The following is a 22506-nucleotide window of genomic DNA, read 5'->3' on the forward strand; positions in this document are numbered from 1 at the left end:
GTGATATTACCAAATGACACAAGTATGATTTCCACTTTTTTATTGTGCTTTGGGACAAAGATGATGAATGTCGATATTATAAAGCACTGAAAACACATCTGAGGCTCCCTTGAAAGGAAGACCAGCCCTCAGCAGCTTCTCTAGCTCAGTCCATTCCAGCTGATGTTTAGTTGCCAATGGCGCGGGCCTGCTCCGTCATCTGTCTGAGCAGCTCCTCCATCTTCTTCTGGAAGTTATCGATCATGGGCTGGATCTGGGTCTGCATGTTGTCGGCCATAGGTTTGATCTGCTCCTGAACGGAGCTGGCAGCAGCCTGGACCTGTTCCTGGAACTGACTGGCCATGGGCTCCAGCTGGGCTCTCTTATCCTGCAGGAAGGTGCTGCAGAGTAGAAAGAAAACGCCAGTCACAATCAGAAATGTAGTTGTCTGGGATTGTGGATGATAGCTCGGGTTTTCACAAACTGACCTTTGTGTTAATGCCATTTCAATCAAAAAATAGCTGGCTTCATAAGCCTTTCTGCATTACTTTGGTTTAGGAATAGCAGCTACTTTCCATTAAGAAAATGCCAAATAAAGTCTTCTTAATGATCTGGATTGGACCCACTGGCAGGTCAAGTTTTGGCCCACGAGTTCTTTGTTTGAAGCCCCAAACCCCAAAAAACCAATGAGGCACAGCGACGGAGTGTCACCTAAGTTATACTGCCACATTAAAGCACGCTGTAAGTACAGAATACTGCTGAACACTAAGCATAGTATGAGCTACAAACATGATATAAATTGCACCATTTCTAACACTATTGGCATTACATGATCATGACAGAGTTGGTGTGTGGCGGTGAAGATTCACCAGTGACTTACTTGGCCTGGTTGGCCAGGTCCTGGTTGTTGAGCAGTGTGGTGAGCTCCTCAGTCATTTTGTTCTTCACCTCCTCAAAGTACTTGGTGATCTTGTCCTGCACGCTGTCATCTTGGGCAAAGGCACCTGTTGGTTCGCCCAAAGAAAGAAAATCAAGTAAGACGTTTCACTCCGACACCCGGGGCTATAACTGTATAAAGCTTCCAGCCTGTCGTTCATACCCTGTGCCAGAGCGAGCACGACCACAGCTGCGATGAGGGAGAATTTCATGGTTGCTGACTGGATGAGACCTAATAACAAAACAAAGATTATTTCATGACAACATTGGGTGACTGGAAACAAGGAGAGCTTCACGAAAACAACAGGATATGTACTCTTCCTCTCTAGTCATTTGCCCTGAATGTACAAACCATCAAGGCTACAGGGGGTTGTTGGTATTACGTCATCTGATGAGTCACCAATGAAACCAGACTCATCATGAGTAAACAAACTCATCAACTCCCACACATTATGTTTGTCAACAGGTGATGTGGCAGCTTGAGTATCAGTGGTGATTTGTTTATGTTCTTTAGATTTTTCAGTGAATATGATAAGCAATAATATTCCTTTTGTAAATCATATCAATATTTGCTTACTCATGATAAGAAAACAGTATTTATTGTTGGAAATAATTGTTGGAAAGACGACTATAATATTCATGATATTTTACCTCAGGAAGTGGGACAAAATATGATTATTATATTACATTTTGCAGCATTTCTTAAGCTTTATTTTTCCAGCTTAATTTGGTACTATTGTAACTTTTTAAAGCTGATGCACAGTTAAAGGTACTATCATTACCTGATTTGGTCCTATTTCTTTTTGAAATATACATTTTTAACAGCAATTTCTTGCATTGTAAAAGTACTTAGAATTTAGATTTTTATGCTTTCTTGCCATCATTAATTAGTTTATTTTATAAGGCTTTTTAAGCGAAATGTACACACTGACCATTTTATTAAGTACAATTGTACATTCTAGTGTAATCCATGTATAAAATCTGCCTTTACAAATATACGCCAAGTTGTTCTTGAGAGTTTGAAAGCGAGGTGATGTCCTTGAGGTTAAAGACGCCCACTGCTCCTGATATGTATAGTCAAGGGATATCCTACGGATAGGATGAGTTCAAGCCTGTGAAATCATTTTCCCAGGAGGATCAGTAAAGAATCCGAAATGTAAACCGTTAAAGTTAAACTGAGTTTCTAATACTTTAGTCTTATAGTACAGAATATCCGCAAATAAATACACCGGGATTGAAGGTATGGTAAAGCAATTCTTTAAAACAAAAGTAAAGAATTAGCAGTAAATTTAAAATAAATAAATAAATCAACTAAACGCCAAGGTGATTGTTGAGTCTCAATCGGTTGTAGTTGAATAAATGAGGCTCACCTGTTCTGCAGGAGAATGTGGACCGGATGGTGCCTTCCTGTTCGTCTCCGTCCCTTCTTATAGTCCGCTGTAGTGATGCAGCCCCGCCGTCCCCGGGCTGTGATTGGCTGTGGACGTGGACTGGACCGTGTTTGTGCTGGATTGGGGGAATTACAGCGATGACCCTTGCTGCTCCTTCTGCCACCTGGATAAACTAAAGCAAAGTCCAACAGTCCCTGTGCTGACTGTCCAACATCCCATATGAGCGAGCGTCTTATCACACAGATTAAATAAAATGAATCATCAGGAACAGTATCATCAACACCGCGCTGACAGACGACTTTTGGCATCGTCAGCTCCCATAGATATGATAACACGCAGCAGATACATTGCCCTGCTGCTTCTGCACATTCATTTATCATTAGATGATGTAAAGTGCGGACAAAGCATTTACTTCCTAATGCTATTAAATGTAATTGTGAATGTGAGAGGAAACCTTGAATGCTCAGATACTGATCAGCTCTGGTGGATTGCTTTATTGACGTGTTGTTTTCCGTTTTGTTTTTGCATTAGACAACAACTGTGTCGTTTGGCTGATTCGCATTTCCCGCCCAGAAACACTGCAGCACACAAAGTTTTCCAGAGAGACCCTTAAACATATTGAAAGTTAGAAGAGTTGGAAGAGGCTTTGGCTCATGTTTTAGCCTTGTCTTCTAATCTCAAGTTTGGTGGTTCGATACCCCATATCACCCGATGTGGCTGATTTTGTAAAATGATTCGAGAAGCATTTCTGAGTGGAGCGTGCATGTTTCTCTTCCCGCCCTGTAACCCCACCATTCAGATAGGTTTTTTAGGTTAATCCCCTGACTTGTCCTCAAGCATGTTCGCGAGTGATTATCTGTCTTGCCTTTTGCCTCATGTTAACTGGCTCTGACACCATAACTTAGATAAAGCTCCCATTGAACAAGAACACACTTATCATTTATCAAGTATTTTGAGAGATTGTGGGGACCTTTGGTACAATCATTTCTGAGAACCTCAGGGTGGCATTTATTCACTTTCAAAAGCAATACACGATTATATTTTTATCACTTTGTGCCAAAACTAATAAACTTTATAGATAGTAAGAGAATACATTTTCAAAAAGGATCAACACCAAATGTTACCAACCATGTTGGATTATACTTAGTTGAGTTCCATCATCACGAGTATTATACATATTATCATGGTAGCAGCAGCAGTAGAAGCAGCAGGAGCTGTAATAATACTAATAGAAGTAGTGGATGTGTCACAGAACAAGTATTTGTCATCAGTCGAGCGACAAGGCTTTCTGGAGCAGCTCTGTATGAAGATTCCTGCAGTGTGACACTCATTCATGTGGATGTAAACCTTCCACCTTTGGCTTCCATCCAGCAGGGTGTTTCTGCTCCCACACTATCTTTATGGCTGCGATGTAGTCATTAATACTCAACGCACTTCACCCCATCAGTGATAAACAACTCGGCGCGTGTTTTCTGCTGAACTATGTGAGTAGCGAGCATAAACAACACAAGCTTGTTTAATAAGCTGTGAATGACAATCCTGTGAGTCTCTGTTCATCTGCTGGGGGAAAACCCCTGAGCTGGAGTTTCGAACATTAGATTTTTTCTTCACCCCCCCCCCCCCCCCCCTTTTTTTTCACTGTTAGCTAAATGAAAGCCAGATGTGGGAATGTGAACTGTGCTTTGTTCGCTGCTGGACTGGACCCCCCTGCTGGAAACGAGCTTGTTTGTGTGTCTGAGACTCCCAACGAAAAGTGCTTCAAAAATTTCAATACAACACAAATGCATTTTAAAAAAAACAAAAAAACAAAAAACGCAGTGCATACATTGAGACTCTTTACCTGAAAAGATCCATTAAAAAGTTATTTATCACTTTTTAAAGACTAACGTACTGATATTCTTCTAATTGATGAACGAAGCATTATTATCCTACTAATTATGAGGAGAAAAGTTAATATCCTTCAAATCTACACAAGTAGTAACTGTCAGTATCCCTGTGGTCCTTCTGTCCTGAAATAGACATTTTACAATTATATTTATGCTCGTACATCTAAACATGAATACATGAATTTGATTTACTTGAATAGTGTATTTTACGTCTCAAAGGACTTTAGCTGATTACGTAAAGTTTATTTTGCTTTCCTCTGAAATAAGATTAAGCTTCAGTGAGAAATGGAGCTTTGCTCTGAGAGCATCGCTTCAGAAGACCTCAGTTTAGGTCAAAGTCCGGCCTCATGTGTTACATTGCTTTCTGATGAGCTCACGCAACTTCAACCATTTGAAGAAACCAATGACCTTGAACCATTTAAGTTCACATAGCCTATTTTTAAATTTTAAAATCAATTGACTGAATACGACCCACATATTTAGGTTGATGTAACGTTGATAAATAAAGTGAAAAATACCAATTCCATGTTGTTAATTGCAGAAATGGGAACAAAGTGGATTTTTCATGTGTCTAAACTTTGCTTCATTATTTTATGACTTTAATCTTTTTTCTCTCTGGATTTTAATTGAAATACTAGAGCCGATTTTGGACGAGTAGCTCTGTTTAAGTAAAGAATGTAAATTGGCGAATTAGTTCTAGTTTTAAATACCCAATTTTGAATTCAATTCTAAATATTCATGAAATTAGTGGCTGTAATTCTGATATATCATCGTGATAAAAGACTTTGTCACCATTTGGCTCCCTTGTAGGATGATATTTTTGCAGTACCGACATGTATTGACAATAGACACATTGGGGGCGAATAAACACAATAAATATATTATAGGAATGTTACTCTGAAGACTGTATGAGATTTGTCAGACATATTTCATAACATATCACATGTAACATTTTACACTTTTAACTTGAAATATCCCTTTGAACGCCACTGGAGCTAAACGTTTGCACATACTACAAGTATTTCACTCAGTGCTCTATGAAGGGTTGACTCCAGTACTAGGAGTATTTGCAATTTGTCACTTCCTTCTCACATAAACAGGACCTGAATCTATTGTCATGGAATGAGAGCACGCCCTCAAGTGAGTCAAATACTCATTACAGCTGTTTTACATGGTTTGATTCCTCTCTCTCTGTTATGTGAGTCCCGGGAAGTAAACCTATTTTGGATTGTTTTACTTTGTTGCCATGGAATTATTTCGCACTATTACCTCTTAATAAACATACTATAAGCATCGATTGGAATGCTCTGTCATTCCACCTTTGGGCTTCACCCAAAACCACAGAAGGAATGAAAAAAAAAAATGGAGAAAAAAAATTACATGAGACCCAAAAAGTCCTGAAAAAACATTTGAAATACACAAGATGAGGTCTCATTTCCTGTGAGCACCCAAGCTGGTGGTCCTGGAGCTCAGACTGGAGGGGCCAGGTTCTTCATCCTTGTGCTTCATGTTTCACAGTCCGAGAGCAGGATGTGATCAGTTCTTCTGCCTCCAAGTTTTTAATGGCATGCTGCTGCTGCAGCAGAGACATGCTGGAGTTGCTCTCTGCTGGTTTGGTTTGAGAGCAGAACAGAAGAGCTCAGATTTCCTGGCAGTGAGATTCCAGTGACTTTTCCCCTGCTGCATTCAGGAGCCAGACAAAGTGTTGGAAACATCACAACGATCACAGACAAGGGAGGGAAATAAACACTGTGGAGCAGGTATGGGCAACTTTAATCATTTCTAGGGCAAACATGTCTCTATTGCTTGGTAATTATAATAATGTCAATATGTGCTTGGTTTGAATTAGCTTGGATACTTATGAAACCAATAATTTATTAAATATTGTGATTGGGTTTACAGAGTGTGGAGAGAGGGTCTGTTTGCTGTATTTGTAGACCAAAAATCTTTTTTTCTTCCCGCTTCTAAACCTCCGCTTTCTGCACTCATGTAATCAATAAAAAATGTTCCAATGGACTAATCCAACACTGATGATAATATTTCAATCAGTTTGTGTTTTGTCTAAATAAGCCATTTTTGTTCAGTTCAATTAATTTGATTCAAAAAGCCTTATTTATTTAAGTAGACGCCATGTGCAAATAGAGCAGGCAATGCAACAATGATATAAAAAATGTAGTGAAACACAGCACAGTTATGCCTAAAACAGACAATAAATTAAAAATTTGAATAACAGTAACAATGGATGAAAGATAAGCACAGGATTATGAACAGAATAATAAAAGGTGGGCTTACATAGCATATCTTCCACTATCTTTCCTTTTCGTTTCCACTTATCTTTCAAATCTGATAAAAGCAGAGAACAGTTTTTTTTAATAATACGTCCTAGGGTCATAGGTACTTGTCTTTTCTTGCATTAAACTCTATAATACCTCAGCATTTTGACATATGTTCTAAACAAAATTATTTCAAAGCACAGACCATTAATACAACTGATGTGTGAAGAACGTAAAGTATAACATCTACCAGGAAATATTACGAGGGACTGCTTATCTGGTCTTGTTCACATTACTGTCAGGACCAACATTAACACGGCACTTGCATTGAGTAATCATAATATTTCATCATCTAACATTCTTTAATGTCCTTCGTTACTTTGTGCAAAGTGGAGTTACTGTGGTGACTGAATTCCCTCTTGAGGGATAAATAAAGTGTTATTGTATTGTGTGCTCAGTCTAGGTATTAGAAGTTAATGTATATTGCATGTTTAATATTTATAAAGAAGCTGAATTGCATGTATAAATATTCAATTCATGAATATAATCAGAGTAAATATGATACTAAAAAAACCAAATAATAAGCATATACATTAACCAAATTATGTTGGATATCTGGGAGGGTGATGATTGACTGGCAATATTTCAAGTTGCTTTCAGAAACCAATCAATGACAAGTTTTGTTAAATGACAATATATCAAATGAGAATAAAACCAACTTTATTGTTTCTCGCAAAGGGAACATAGAAGTTGATTAATAAAATGTTTTCTTATTGGTACAATTACTAAAGAAACCCATTCATCCTCTACAACATAGATCAACAGTAAACCACATGACAAACGCAGAGAGACCGTCATACAGTTTACAACAATTACAAATATCACAACGCTTGTTTTTGTGGTATTTGAGTGGAAACTGGAGACAACCTGAGCATATAGAGAACATTCAAACTCCAGACAGGAAGCTGCCAAAACTCAGACTAGTACTGAGGATTGTATTGCTCTGAAGCAAGGGGAAAAAAATTAAATGCTTCCCTAAATATCACTCGTGATGATCAATATTACATTTGTATTTTTATATAAATTACAAATAAACCGGCATGCAAAAACACAGCTTGTATTGCAGATTTTTATATTTGCAAATATGCTTCTTTATGGTGGTTCTGGTGTTTAATGTAGTACGGTAGAACGTGCAAACGTGCAATATGTAGATGAAATTTCAATATATTTGATCACTTCTTTCTCTGTGCTGTGTGTGCATGTCGTAGATTATTTTGCTCCTGGAAGCTGGAGCCGTAGAATCCGGCGGTCCGGGGGTCCGTGAAGGCATCACTGTAATGACCCTCCTGCAGCCTGATCCTCCTTCACCCAGTCAGAAGATGCACAGCGCCGCTGTTTGCCGTCGAATCACGGCTGGATAACTTCTTCTTTCTGCGGTGACGGTCTCATACCTCCACACACTTCGTCCGCTCGGCCTCTGAAGCCCTCTCCCTCCCCCCGCTGAGGACGTCGGGTTGGCGGCTGCAGCTTCGCTCGGGAGCCGGACGCTCGCAGACGTTACGTCGGGACAATGGAATCCAACGTCCTCCCGGACAGTATCCGCCCTCCGAGGCTGCAGCCGGGGATCGGCTTCGGCTCCGGACCGACCGGCACCCTCCGCTCGTCGCTCCGGCCCGGGGTGACGGTCCCCATCGCTCCGCTGCTGTCCTCCCCGGCCTCTCTGGCCGCTTCGTCCGGGCCTCCTCCTCCTCCGCCGCCGCTGCAGCTCCACAGCCTGTACGGCGGGATGATGGGAGCCGGGCCCGGGCTGGGGCCGGCCGCCGGCGGCCACGGGAACCCGGCGGTGCTGAAGGAGGCGGTGGAGGCGGTGGTCCGCAGCTTCGCCAAACACACGCAAGGTTACGGCCGAGGTACCAACACCCAGCCCGGGGAACAGATTTCTCTAATGTGCAGATAGAAGATGTTTGTGGAGGAGAGTTTTACAGAGTTACTCCACTTGTTTGGGAAGAACGAACTCCACATAAAATCCGAATTAATTCAAACTAAAGTCAGATTCACAACACAACCGGGGAGATTTGACGTCGTTCAACATCTCAGCAAGTTTTCTTCCAAAATTCCAAAAGTTTGTCTCTTGATATTTCAGGCTTCAGTCACCCCGGGATTAACAAGCACGGCTCAAGAGGATTACACTGACCAACAATAAGCTATTATTCTTTACAAATTGACCTTTACATGTTCAGTGGACACGGTAAATGGCTCATAATTGGTTAAAAGGTTCATAACATTGAGAGACAAAACACCTTTGTTGACTGTATAAAGCCTGCAGACTCCTTAAAGCTCCATCAATTAGTTTTTACCCACAAATCTTTATAAATGTGCATGTTTCTGGCACAAGTATTCATCTTCTGCTCAAAGCTAAATCTGTGTTTTGGTTGTGAACAAATCAGGATATTTTTACTTAAACTTTATGAAACACTAGTCAGCATTTACAAGACCAGATATTTCTTATATTAATTGGTTTAATCATAGAAAAAAAAACAGCTCAAGAAAACCTATTGAAAAGTGATAAACAAGTCTTGGTTTTGTCATTTAGTGACTGATTGATTAGTAAATTAGTTGAGTTACATGCTTGACATAGTTTAAACTATCACTGCACAGATGTAAGAGACATGGCCAAAAACCACCGTCAGACCAAAACACTTAAATCAAGTTGGCATTTGGAGTTAATACAAGTGTTCAAGTCCTGTGCTAATAGGATTTATTTCCCAAAGATTGTCCCCGCATGCTCTGACTAACGGCCATCCCATTTAAGGCCGCTTAACACTGTCAGTACTGGCAGCTCCATGAAGACTGCTTTAGTATTAAACCTGGTGGAAATTACAGAAAAAACCCTCATCTTATAATGTAAGTGAGCCTTTCAAAACAAATGCATTGACGTAATAATTATCATTCAAACTTTATGGAATTATATTTCCATATTAAACACATTGCCCACCACAGGCTTTATCTCACTGCATGTATTAATTTTTGATTGAATGCTAGACTTGCTGATGTTTTTCACATTATTATATCATTTTGTAAACATCGTCTGGGATCTTTATTAAATAAAACATATTACTCTCCTGCTGGTTTAATATTTTAATTTGAAATGTCTAGTCGTAAAATCTCGTGACTTCTAAATAAGGCCTTTTAATGATTCTCTATTACACTTAAAATGCGGTCAGCGTAAAATAAAAAGTGTGTTTTAATAAAGTAATTAATGGGTTCATCACTCGCATTCTTTTGCTGGGAAAAGGCATCACCACAACCCTTCCATTTTCCCTGCTGAAGCTTTCCAGACCACCTCCCACTTTTAAAACTTCATTCAAGATTAAAGTCAAGTGGTTTGCATTCAGATCTGCTACCAAGGTTTGCTTGTGCTCCTTCACCGTCCCTCACGTTTTCCTGTCTCTGTCCACGTTTATCGTCAAGGAAATCCTGAAAAACCCATGAAAACAGACCCCAAAAAAGCATAACCTTATCACCACCGATATCCACTTTACGACTAAAAATACTTTCTTATGAGTTGTTTCTTTAGAACTGCATTTTTCTAGTGTTCAAATTCACATCTAGATACAAACTCGGCTCTATGACTGCAACGTTGCTCCCACGAAGCAGCAAAAAGCATCTTTCTGACCAACTATCGTCAGTTGAAAACATATTTCTGTTTTTTTATTTAGGCCGTCTCGTTATAAAATCCCTGACTTCCCCCGATGTTGAGTTTGTAGCTCTGCCGGACCAACGCCGTCCTCGACGCTGTTAAGGATAACAAAGCGAAACATCTCAAGTGTGCAGCGCTTGTTAAATACGTTGAGCGTGTTTTCCGATGGCACATAAATGATCACTTCACGCCTGAACAACAACAAAAGAACAGTGTGTGCTGGCAGCGTTTGAGGAGCATGGACAGTGAATTGGATTCCAGTTCGGGGGGATTTATGTCTCCGACATGAGAACTGGCCTTGCTCATAGCTGCGGCCAGGAAAACGGGTTACTGATCGAGCTCCAGACGGGTTTCAAACAGCAAGCGCTCGGCAGGACGGAGCTGAGCAGTAACTGGAGTCAAAGAGCTCCACATAATGTTGGCTCCGCTCTCATCTCCCTGCGGTTTTCAAACCCAGATAATTATTTATGACTCAGTTGCAGATTTTTACCGCTTTCCTTTTGTTGCCGTTTCCTACAGGATGGCAGGGGCTTAATATTCTCCCATGAAACGTGGAGCCGGGTGTGTTTTTCTTGAAGCAGCTCCTTCGAGGTGATGCAGAGTTTCCTCTAAATCTATTCAGGAAAAACCTCGGGCATCCTGGAGACACCCCCCTCCCCATCACCACCACCACCACCCTCTCCTTATTTGTGTTTAGTGAGGATGTAGATAATACTAACGGTAACAGAGGTTTTCGTCTGTGTTTCCTGCAGTGAATGTGGTGGAGGCTTTACAGGAGTTTTGGCAGATGAAGCTGACCCGGGGGGCCGACCTGCGCAACGGAGCCCTGGTTGTTTATGAAATGGTCCCGTCCAACAGCCCCCCGTACGTGTGCTACGTCAGCCTTCCAGGCGGCAGCTGCTTCGGAAGTTTCCAGGTAACGTATGAGCCTTTAGACGACAATACACTTTTCACCGTAGGAAAAACCAAATACGCACCCTTGTGTAACCTCACTCTGCGTAAACACTGGCTGCCGTGTTCCCTTCACTGTATATCCATTTGTATTTGACTGTTAATCCGTGTTCCCTTCTTTGTTTGACAGTTCTGCCCCACTAAAGCAGAGGCCAGGCGCAGCGCCGCCAAGATCGCCCTGATGAATTCTGTTTTCAACGAGCACCCCTCCCGTCGGATCACAGACGACTTCATCGAGAAGAGCGTGAGCGAGGCGCTGGCCTCCTTCAACGTGAGTTATGACATGTCCACTCGGTAAAGGCGGTAGATTTTCATCTGCATTCCAAAAATATGACAGGAAATACGTTCCTGAACGGATTCTTTGCAGCCGTTGGCAGCGAGTGTTCGTTTTTTAATGAGCTGAAGTGGATGTTTTACAGTCTGCACGGTACACTGGGCTGATGTAGATCCAAGTGTGTGTCAACATACGACATCAACATATTTCCCCGTCCCGACTTCAGTGATTGAAGCTATTTTACAAGCAAAAAGGACAAAACACCATCAAATAAATGTGTTTTTTTTGTTTTGTTTGTTTAAATCAAAGTAACACTGTGCTGCCAGCACTCAGTAGTGAAACTCACAGGATTTACTCCAAACTCAAATACACCGCACACTTTGTCTCATGTTACTTTGGTATTTCTGGCTGAATGATGGACTTAGAGGATAAAAGGGACTGCGGAAAGTCTTTCTGCAGGTTTCTACGGTCGAATGTCAGTCACATCTTCATATAAGTTGCTGCAACAGCAGCTTGGTATTAGAACATTTCTTCTCCAATGCATTTAAGAAATAACACTTTTACACTTGTTCTCTTTTCTGGTGGTTTCATCCTTAAAATCACAAAGATCATCGGACAATGAGGCATGTTGGGAAGGCCTCCGTCAACCCCACAAATCGCAAGTCTGTGTGAGTCAGGGAGTGGCTGAATGACGTTAATAATCTGTGGCCGTTTGCAGGGAAACAGAGAAGAAGCCGACAACCCCAACACAGGGATCGGTGCCTTTCGCTTCATGCTGGAATCCAACAAAGGGAAGTCCATGCTGGAGTTTCAGGTGCATATGAATCAGAGATTTCATTCCAAAGTCTGACTCCAGACTCGTTGAAATGTTTTGTGCGTGTTCAGTACGGACGCGTAGTAAACTGTGAGTATGGCTCGATTTGCCCGCGGAGTTGGCAGCCATGTCCTGCTCCTCTCAGTGTGGCTCTCCTTCTGCCTGATAATTGTATTAGACCGTATGAAACACAGCTGAAACTATTAAAAAAGAAACATGTTTATGTTTAGATGTGCACCTTTCTTCACGTAAAACTTTACAAAACGCATGCGTTGTGTATGCGTACGCATAATTATCAACTAAAGCTCTACAGGGCAAAAATGTGTGTATATATTGAAAGATATACAAAGTATGAAGTCACATTTATATAAACTAAACAGAATCACTCACATTTCAGCTTTTCTAGTCACAGAATTCTGTGAATGTGTAAATCTCCCTCCCTTAAAGGTTGCCTCGGCATAACGTCTAAACTAAGAAAAGCTTTAAAGATTTATGTCGCCTTAAAAATTGATGTGGCCACTTTAGGTATTTTTCAGTTTTAGATGCAGATTTCAGGCAAAGTTTTCTTTTTTAAATCCGTTTTTTTTTTTTTTTTTTAATTCAAGTGAAGATAGTATGTGCTGGTGATAAACATGCTGCATGTTTGTGTCCCAGGAGCTGATGACGGTGTTCCAGCTGCTGCACTGGAACGGCAGCCTCAAAGCCATGAGAGAACGACAGTGTTCCCGACAGGTAAACATATGAACGTTAAAGTCAGGTCATTGTTTTCTCTCTTTATCCCAACATTTCCTGTCGACTGAATGGCTTCCAGTTTGTTACGGGTGTGTTATTCCTTATGAAAGAATTACTGGGATAAAGACGGTGTGGTGTGGTGTAAGTCATTGTCCTGCATTCCAGTCCATTCATGTTCTGAGTCCTCCCGTCATGCCGGGAAATCAAAATGATTAGGAAAATGACACACAACCCTTCATTGATTAAATACTACACGCAGGATCAGAGCTTATCTAGAGGAAAAAAAAGAGTTATCTGCGAGTCTGTCCACATGAAATTCAACAGTTTATTTACTTCACCCGCAGTTTGTGTGTAATTTTCGTGAAAGCCACAGGGAGCCTCTGCAGCAAGGCTGAGGAGCTTCATGTGGCTCGGTGGCTGCAGGTTGGAGACATCTGATCCGTACAGACATAATAAGAAAACTCTCAGTGAAATCTTAAAGGGGAAACTTGAATCATAATTATGTGCAGTTTGTGCGGGAGTTTATTCTTGTTTCACACGTGACTCGAGCCTAAGAGAGAAGTCTCTCAGGTTTGAGCTCCAGTGAATATCCCGAAAAATGGATGTTTTCGATGTGAAGCACTGACGCTGCGACTCTCCCATCCGACCGAACTCGCAGGAGGTGCTGGCTCACTATTCCCATCGGGCTCTGGACGACGACATGCGCACCCAGATGGCGGCCGACTGGGTGAACCGGGAGCAGAGCGTGGCGGGCACCATCGCGCAGGAGCTGGCCTCCACGGAGCGGGAGCTGGAGGACGCCAGGCTGGCGGGCCGAGAACTGCGTTTTTACAAAGAGAAGAAAGACATCCTGATGCTCGCCGTGGGTCAGCTGAACGCCGCCAACACCGCCACTCTGCCGTCACACTAAAAACCCGGGAGGAGCAAACCTGCCCCGGTAAACGGCATCGACCCGTCTGAACTGGTGTTACGAGGACCAGGTAATCGGGCTTTTACTCACGGTGTGCACATCAGTCCGTCAAGTAAACACACACCTCTTTGTGCCTCATGATCACAGTCTTAACCCTTTTTATTTTTTAAGATAAACTACATAACTGAGGGTCCACGCGTGTCCTTTTTTCCCCATTTATTTCATGCTGCGTTTACGCAAAGTAAACCAACTCGAACAAAGCCTTTGTTTTTATCAGTGAATGTACAATGAGATAACCGCTCGAACCAAACAACAATGACGTATTGTGTATTTCTTTGACTGTGGGTCTCTCAGTGTTAGCTTGCTTTTAAATAGTAAAAAAAAAAGAAAAGTGTGAATCTCAAATTGTATCTTAAGTAACCTGCCCGTTTCATAAACTACATTTTTCTAAGTCAAACGGAAAAATATCTTTATTAGAGTTTCAAGTGCACATTTAAACCGGTATAATGGGAATATAATGTAAGCAGGTGAAAAGCCGCCTCCTCGGATCGTGAGACCAACTTCCACAAAGCATCAAGACGTACTTTTCGGGTACTTCACACATCAAAATGTCAGCAGATGACTGGCAGCTCAGACAGCAGCTCAGGTTTTTGACGACACCGACGCATGTTGTCCTGTTTTCTTCGCGAAGGCTTCCTGTTTGACCACACGACACTCGCCGAATGTATATTTCCAGTGTGCTTATCCAGTGACGGCCCCTGCAGAGCAGCGCTGTCAAGGTGTAGAGTTACTCTTGTGATAGATATTGTGGGTTTGTCACGTGCTTCGACTGGAGGAGTTGAAATCAGTGGGTGCAGCGGGTGGGACTGTAGTACAAACATGAAGGCCTGAAAGAGAGCTGATTCATTTAGTGTGAGTCACTGTAAGTCAACACAAAACAGATCCTGCTTTGTGTGTCTTTGTTTAGAGATACCCCAAGCAGAAAATGTGTATTGGCAGTGCTGGTAAAAAAAACAAAAACAAACAAACATGTAACGTAACTCGCACTTATTTGCCTGACTTTTTTCATACTGTAAATGTGATATCTTTATATGGTCTGTATATCTAAAAAAAAGAAAAGAAAAAAAAGTATTTTGATACACCATAAGAATGAAGGCATTTCTTTGAGTAGCCTTTTAAAGATCCTTTTGGGAAGAGGTGAGAGTTTAATTGATGAAGTGAGGCTTTCAGGAGGAAAATGTGGCCACAAGTGGTGTAAGTGTCGCAGCGGGAGAGCTCGGTCTCGCCGCTGAAAGCCGGCTTGTAAACAGCAGAAAGCGATTACGCGTAATTTTAGGTGACGGCAGATTTAGAAAACAATAAGAGTGAATTGAGGATGATTAAAGACAGACCAGTTTTATTACTCTGTTGCTTTGCCGGATCTCTTTTCTGAGATCATTGTGCCTTTTTTTTGAGTAAAGAATTAGACTGTTTCCCCTCTGCTGGCAGGGTCTTTAAAAGGTAAATGTTTCTGTTGTTTTTGTCTTTTTATGTAAATGTAATGTCAGATATTCTGGTTCTAATTACAGTCTAGCGATGTTTTGGTATTTTGGAGAAAAGTTGGGTCAGAGAATTAAAGATTGACATCTTGGAAAGCCATGGCTCAGTTCGCCTGCCCAGAGGGAACGAAATCTACCTGTCACTCACACGTCAGACAGCACACTCCGTTTTGGTAAAGGTGTTCTTAAGCTTTGGTGTCGCGTATCCAATAACAGTTTTATAGAGGTTTATATGATTTGTTTTGTTTGTTTGTCAGGACCCGTTTCAGGAGTTTTCTCAAGCCTGATTTTCAGAGTAGCAACAAGTGAGTTGAGCCCATTCAGCTCTGATGTACGTCCTTTTATTATCATGTGATTGTGTATTAACCTGGATATGAAGCACCTTTCACTCCATGAGTTTCTGTAGAGCGATATGCGTTCAATCAGCCACATTTTATCTGTATGTTTTCACAGGTTTTAGTGGGTTAATATATCAGTTGTCGGGAAATGATGACACATCCTTTTTAACCTCATAAATTACTGGATGTGTTCAGCACAACAAGCATGAAAACTTTAAGCGTTTTTTTTGTCTGGTAAGTAAAACATGTAAACCCTTTAACTTCACAAATGTGCTCTGCCACTCACTTCCTATTTGTCGGCCACATTTTCTCTCCTTACTGAAATAAGCCTTTAAAATTGTACAACAAATGAGAAAAAAAAATATTGTTACGTTTGTATGAGGCTGAGGATTTTTAACAGTTTCTTTTTTTATTTTTGGGGGGCTTGTTTTTTTCTAGATTCACAGTATTTGTTCTTTCTGACCACAAGCCAGCTCTCTGTTTCCTCGTACAAATACAGTACCTTTAAACTTTGTTTGTGATTATTATCAATGAAGGCTTTTATCAAAACAAATTTTTTTTGATATTCATTTTATAAAGAAGTTTTTATGTCTTGGCTCTGATGCATGATGTTTTGTTCTGTTTTTATACGTTTCATTTTCTAAACAATTTTGTTTTATATAAGTGTTTCCTGAATCCCTTATTGTATGTATTTTCTATAAGTATTTTGTATGACATGTTTATACTTTTAGTAGATTTATATGTATATGTAATAAATTTGCTGACCCGAGTGTTGAAATATTTTTCTTTGTCTTGTTTTTATTAAAATGCAGCTTTACCGAATATCCATATCAATGAAAAGAGTACAGTTGTTTATTAACAATAAAGTAGAAATGACAATGATATATATAAAAAATGAGTAATACATCAGATGTGAAGGTAAGAAAAATGGTATTTTCATTCAGTGACTTTCTTTAAAGTTTCCATTTATTTCGCCTCAGTTGTATTAGGACAGTGCCAGTTGAAAAACTGTTGTTTTAAGACATGTAACATTACAGGGTAAAAGTTGTCAAATATATAAAGCATCTGTTCTTTCACTTTTTCCTGTTAGAACACAGATATTACAGATGGTATGCCTTAAACACTGATACTATGTGTCTTGAAGTTATTACAGTGATTTTTTATTTAAAAAAAAAAAAAAAGTGATGTGAATTTTCTCTTCGAGTTAAAAAGGTTTTACAGAATTTTTCACTTTCTAATTTTGGTTTTACTCAACAGTTGAATTCTACATTTCAAATAAATCAAAATTTATTGGTAAAAAGTATTTCTCACCTTTGTACAACTTTAAAATATTAATTTAATATAATTAAATTTTACTTGATTTTATTTAATCTAGTTTTATTCATTCATTTAATTTACTTAATTTTTACTTATTTTTTTATTTATTTATTGTGTTTTTTGAATGAATTTTATTTCATTCTATCTTATTTTACGCACGACCGGAAGAGGCGGGACTTCCAGTGAGCGCTACGTCGCTCCCGTGCGTTGGTCATTCAACATGGCGGCGGGGCCAATTTCAGAAAGAAACCAAGGTAATAATTGTATTAAACTTCACGTTTTAACGTTTCATTTAGCTCTTTTCGTCTGCCTTCTCTTACTTTACACGTTAAGCTAACCGAAAGATTGTACCAAGAGTCTCGGGCGACCGGATTCGTCTTTAGTTTGAATGAAACAGTGAGTCAGTCGGTCACATGGAAGTCTGCAGCTTTTAGCTTAGCTTGTAGCCATTCATTTAAAACCAGTTTACGTTCTTTATAGTTTCTTTATTTAGACAATGCCCCGTTACCACCTACGTGTATCGTTTGGATTTACTCTATTTAAAGCTTATATAGGCTGTTTGTAAGCTCTCCCTGTTCATTAGCAGCGACAGTTAGCATAGCAAGCTAAATGCTATCCTGTATGTCAAAACTCAAAGATTTGAATACAGTTGTGTATTTCAGGCTGTGTGTCAACATTTTGTCTTTTCAGGTACTTTTGTTTGTTTGAAAGATTGGGCAAGGGTGTATTTTTTTCCATTGTAAATATTTGAGGTACCATCTTTGTCAATCGTTCAGTCATTTAGCTCATTGAATATCGTGATTTTGTTTAAACTCCAGTTCATCCAGTGAGAAGATGCACATCAAACTCAAATGTTATTTATTCAACTGCAACTTATCAAAAGGTTGTGTGAATATTGTATGAACGCAAACGTAGTCCTCTAAACAATTTTATTGCAATATCAACAGCATTCAGTGGGTGATTTTGAAAAAGTGGTACTCGGGTATCAAATACCAAGACAACCTGTATTTTAAAAAAAAATCTAATTTGTGTATCTCTCTGGAGTATCTGGTTTTATAAATGAACTCTTCTTATTTCCAGATGCCACTGTTTATGTTGGCGGCTTGGATGAGAAAGTGTCCGAGCCTTTGCTATGGGAGCTCTTCCTGCAGGCTGGTCCTGTGGTCAACACACACATGCCCAAAGACAGGGTCACAGGCCAACATCAAGGTGAGAATCAACTATCATATTTGTGAATTGAGGGGAATAATACTCTGAAAATATGTGTAATGATAAACGTAATTAATAAACACCACAAACTTTGACTTCTTTCCTCAGGTTATGGCTTTGTGGAGTTCCTCAGCGAAGAGGATGCCGACTACGCCATCAAAATCATGAATATGATAAAGCTCTATGGCAAACCAATTAGAGTGAATAAAGCGTCTGCACACAATAAAAACCTGGACGTCGGTGCCAACATCTTCATCGGAAACCTGGATCCAGAAATTGATGAAAAACTGCTGTACGACACGTTCAGTGCCTTTGGTGTGATCCTGCAGACGCCAAAGATAATGCGGGATCCCGACACGGGCAACTCCAAGGGTTACGCTTTCATCAACTTCGCCAGCTTTGACGCCTCTGACGCCGCCATCGAGGCCATGAACGGCCAGTACCTCTGCAACAGGCCCATCACAGTGTCGTACGCCTTCAAGAAAGACTCCAAAGGAGAACGTCACGGCTCGGCTGCAGAGCGACTCCTGGCTGCGCAGAATCCTCTCTCCCAGGCGGACAGGCCCCATCAGCTGTTTGCAGATGCTCCTCCGCCACCCTCCATCCCCACACCGGTCCTCACCACACTGGGAGCTGGGATGGCGATGGCAGGTACGACTGAAAGACGCCCACCGTACCAAATAATTCACAGATCATGCCCTAAGCTTTTAGATCTTAGTTTTTCACTCAGAATTGGAATTTCAAAGCAGTTTCCAGATAAAGTGTCACAGGATTCCATTGACATTTATGTTTACAAGCTCTCCTGACAAATACTGTGTTACAGACTGTGTGTGTATATAAATGAGGACAACATGCAACAGACAAGCTCCCTTTGGGCTCTGCAGGCACCATGTTGGCTGGTTTAATGCACAAGCTAAATAGCAAGCCACCTCTGCCAGTCATGTCTTCTAAGAAAGTGTTTTGGCTGTCGTTCCTGTCTGGCAGACCCGATGAACTCCTAATCACTCCCACATACACACAGCATGAGAGCTCAAGAGAGTCTGAGCATAAATATGACAAAAGTGGTGTTTTTAGCTTCAGATCTCCTGAAATACCGTCTGTTGGGTTTGTGCTCTAAATTACAGTGGCTGTTGTGCTCCGAGTTCTGCCAAAATGCTGGTCAACTCCATTGAATACTGTCATTAAATGCATTCTGAAACAGGCAGCACTGACTCTGCTGCTCCGGTCGACTTACAGTTCACTCACATCGGACTCTTGTCAGCTAAATCTATTTACTCTCAAAGAGATTTATTCACTCCTGTGGTGGTGGATAATCTGGGATGTAGGTAGAGATTCAGGCAATTAACAAAAGAGGAGCTGCTGCTCCGCTTATGCTGAACTAAATGAGAGCAACATGTTTGACTCTACAGACGGTTATCACATCCGTTCATTTGACTAATAATTAGTTTCAAAGATTTATATTTACCTCCGTCACCAGCCTGCTTCACTTTTTGCACCGACTATATACAAAATGTGCCCTGTGTGTGTGTGTGCAGGCATGCCGCCTCCTGCAGCTTTCCCTCCTGTTCCTCCACCCGGATCAATGCCTCCAAACATGCCCCCTTCTATGGGCATGCCACCATCAGCGGGGAACCAAGGCCCTCAGGGAGGCGGGGTACCTCCACCCGGACCTCCACCCTTCCCTGCCAGCATGCATCCAGGTAAGACTTTTTGATGTTTCACTACAGCAGAAATTGAAAGCACAATACATTTTTCCAAATGAATGGATAATTTAACAAACTGTTGTGCACACGGCGTGCTGTGATCATTATAAAAGACACAGTATCATAGTTCACTGGGTTAATTAGCTTTCCCTTTGGACGTGTAATTACTTGATGTGTCAAGATTGTTGGTTTGTGCAGCCACAGCTGCAAGTGGAACGCATCGCATGAATAAATTAGTAAACAGTTGACATTTGTAGCCGAGCGTTCATCCTCAAATCGTCTCTGCTGATTATTCTGCACTCTACGTAAAGGAGAAGTATCCAGGTGGCGTGAAGAGTTTAAGAAAGTGTTCACGTGTTTGGAATGGAGTCAGCTTTAAGAAGTACATTTTGATATTTGAACATTACCAACTGGAGTTTTATTAGTGATAAATGTCACTCTTACAGCTTGTTCTAACAATTTAACTGGACTAGTTTTAGTTTCCCGTTAATATTGAACTCTTGAGTTTTGTTTGTGTGTCACAGGGATGCCTCAGATGCCGATGCCTCCTCCCGCTCCTCCTGGCATGGTGCCTCCGCCTCCTGCCCCACCAGGATCAAACCAAAGGGCGCCGCCTCCCCCCGGCATGCCCCCACCCCCACCCATGGGCATGCCTCCCAGAGCTCCTTATGGACCCCCCATGGGTAAACACCGTAGCCCCTCGTTGATTCTAACATCTCAAAATACGTTAATTGTCCAAGCCGAGCCGAAAGTGACAGTTGTTTTATTTTTATTGAATTTTATTTTGGTGGGGGTTCAAGCTACAAACATGACTCTTTCACAGAAAGACTCCATCCCTGCATCCTGTTTATGGCGGCCTTTATAATGCTAATGTCAAATGAAGATTTCTCTCAGTTTGTGACTCCTCTCTGTCTCCTTCAGGCCCCCCGGTGCCTCCAGGTATGAGAGGACCCCCTCCTCCCATGCCTCCGCCCGGATACGGAGCCGGACCCCCTCGTCCGCCTCCCTTTGGTTTCCAGAGAGGCCCTCCGATGCCTCCCAGGCCTCCAGGCGCCCCTCCCCGCGTCCCTCTGAGACCACCAATGCCCCCATAATCCACGTCCAGCAGCAGAAACCGTCTGCGCTTTTCCTTTTTTTAAACATGTTTAGATCTACTCAAGTCAGGATCTGTGAGAATAATTTAACCAGCTGTTTGTTTTTCCTTTTTTTCTTAAAGAATTGTACAGATGAACAACCTTCCATGAATAAACTTTTTTAGTACATTTGTTTTTGATTTCCTTTTTATTCCCACTAAATAAAGTTACATATTGGAGAATAATGATTTAGTCACAATTTAGCAGAAATTTAAGGAGGTTGGGGCTTCCTGTAAAGCAGTTGGATACAAGACTCACCAGTAATATGTTTACAGAAATGTTAAGTCCATGAGGTTCCTCGATGTGCTTGACATCCAATATATTTACATTTTAACATTTCATTGAGGAAGAAGTAATTACTGGAATAATTCTGTCAGACAACCTTCTAAACCTAAGTTATTTATACTTCTATAAAACAAATGGCTGAACATAATTATAAAACCTTAAAACACAAATGCTGTAAGACTGATGACGCAAAAATCAAGAAGACTTGAGGTTGGTGTGAAAGCTAGTACATTGAATTTTAATTTTTTTTAAAGGCAGCTCTACTTAGTCTGTCAGGAGATTCAGATCATGTCTAATCATTTTTTTCTGCACATTTGTTTTCAGATATCTTAACAGAATCGGCTCAGTGTTTGAATGAAATATTTATTACTGTTTAAACAATGAGATGATGTTTTTGGAATCTTGGAAGTGTTTCTATTATCTTCAAAAGGGAATCCCGTCGGTGCCATGTGAGGTGAGCCGTCGTTCATTTGGAAGTGTCTTTTTGGTCTTCCCATTGTCCTATAATTACCAGATGTAATTCTGTTCCATCTCTATTGATAAATGATAAGTGAGTCTAATTTCCTTCATGATCCAGATGAGTGATGACCTTCAAAAGACAGTTTTAGCCAAAGTGAAGCTGAACTCTCGCGGATCTACTCTCATGAACATGTCTAAGCAAGAGACATCTCTTTTTTTTTTTTACTGTTTGGGTGCACTGGGCTTTCTTTATATGATCTAGATTCTGCAAAGAGTCTTATTGTGACAAGAAAACTAATACATTGTGTTTTTGATGAACAGACTGTGGTGGGAAGTGAGTGGATGAACATAATCATCAACACTCAGACTTTCATTCTTCAGACTCGGTAACAATCAGCCTATTGATAGACCATTGTTGGAGGTATGTATATACAATGGAAGTACCATAGTCAATCTAAATACTGTTTGAGTCACTCTGAGCAGTATTCATTTGTATAAAGAGGATAATATGAAATAATAGAGAACAGGGATTTCATACCACACATTTCTTTTTCTATTTTTTAAATTATTCTAATAATCTGAATCGCAAAGCTAATTAAGACTAATCTGTTTAATGACTCCAGCACGTGCTTTTGTTCCAGCTCGCTCTGTGGTAAACATGTTGAATTAACCAACGTT

General features: G+C 40.8%; 3 protein-coding genes across 3 annotated transcripts; 2 read left to right on the forward strand and 1 right to left on the reverse strand.

Moving 5' to 3' along the window:
- Window positions 1-25: 25 nt before the first annotated feature.
- Window positions 26-2525, reverse strand: LOC308122978 (type-4 ice-structuring protein-like). The gene is made up of 4 exons (XM_080485161.1): window positions 2286-2525; window positions 1079-1147; window positions 860-983; window positions 26-380 (listed from the first exon to the last, which is right to left on the reverse strand). Exons 2-4 carry the CDS (start codon window positions 1125-1127, stop codon window positions 167-169), a joined length of 387 nt encoding a protein of 128 aa, XP_080341287.1. The 5' UTR covers window positions 1128-1147; window positions 2286-2525; the 3' UTR covers window positions 26-166.
- Window positions 2526-5753: 3228 nt separating this feature from the next.
- On the forward strand, window positions 5754-14952 carry lix1l (limb and CNS expressed 1 like). Its single transcript, XM_080485328.1, has 7 exons — window positions 5754-5952; window positions 7734-8375; window positions 10918-11081; window positions 11247-11387; window positions 12109-12204; window positions 12859-12936; window positions 13595-14952. Exons 2-7 carry the CDS (start codon window positions 8036-8038, stop codon window positions 13844-13846), a joined length of 1071 nt encoding a protein of 356 aa, XP_080341454.1. The 5' UTR covers window positions 5754-5952; window positions 7734-8035; the 3' UTR covers window positions 13847-14952.
- A 2250-nt stretch (window positions 14953-17202) lies between these two features.
- On the forward strand, window positions 17203-21218 carry sf3b4 (splicing factor 3b, subunit 4). Its single transcript, XM_080484643.1, has 6 exons — window positions 17203-17293; window positions 18120-18248; window positions 18357-18899; window positions 19784-19948; window positions 20476-20634; window positions 20873-21218. Exons 1-6 carry the CDS (start codon window positions 17260-17262, stop codon window positions 21043-21045), a joined length of 1203 nt encoding a protein of 400 aa, XP_080340769.1. The 5' UTR covers window positions 17203-17259; the 3' UTR covers window positions 21046-21218.
- The last annotated feature ends 1288 nt before the right edge of the window (window positions 21219-22506 follow it).

The sequence above is a fragment of the Lipophrys pholis genome (genome assembly GCF_963383615.2).
Source record: "Lipophrys pholis genome assembly, chromosome: 17".
In the NCBI taxonomy this organism is placed as follows: Eukaryota; Metazoa; Chordata; class Actinopteri; order Blenniiformes; family Blenniidae; genus Lipophrys; species Lipophrys pholis.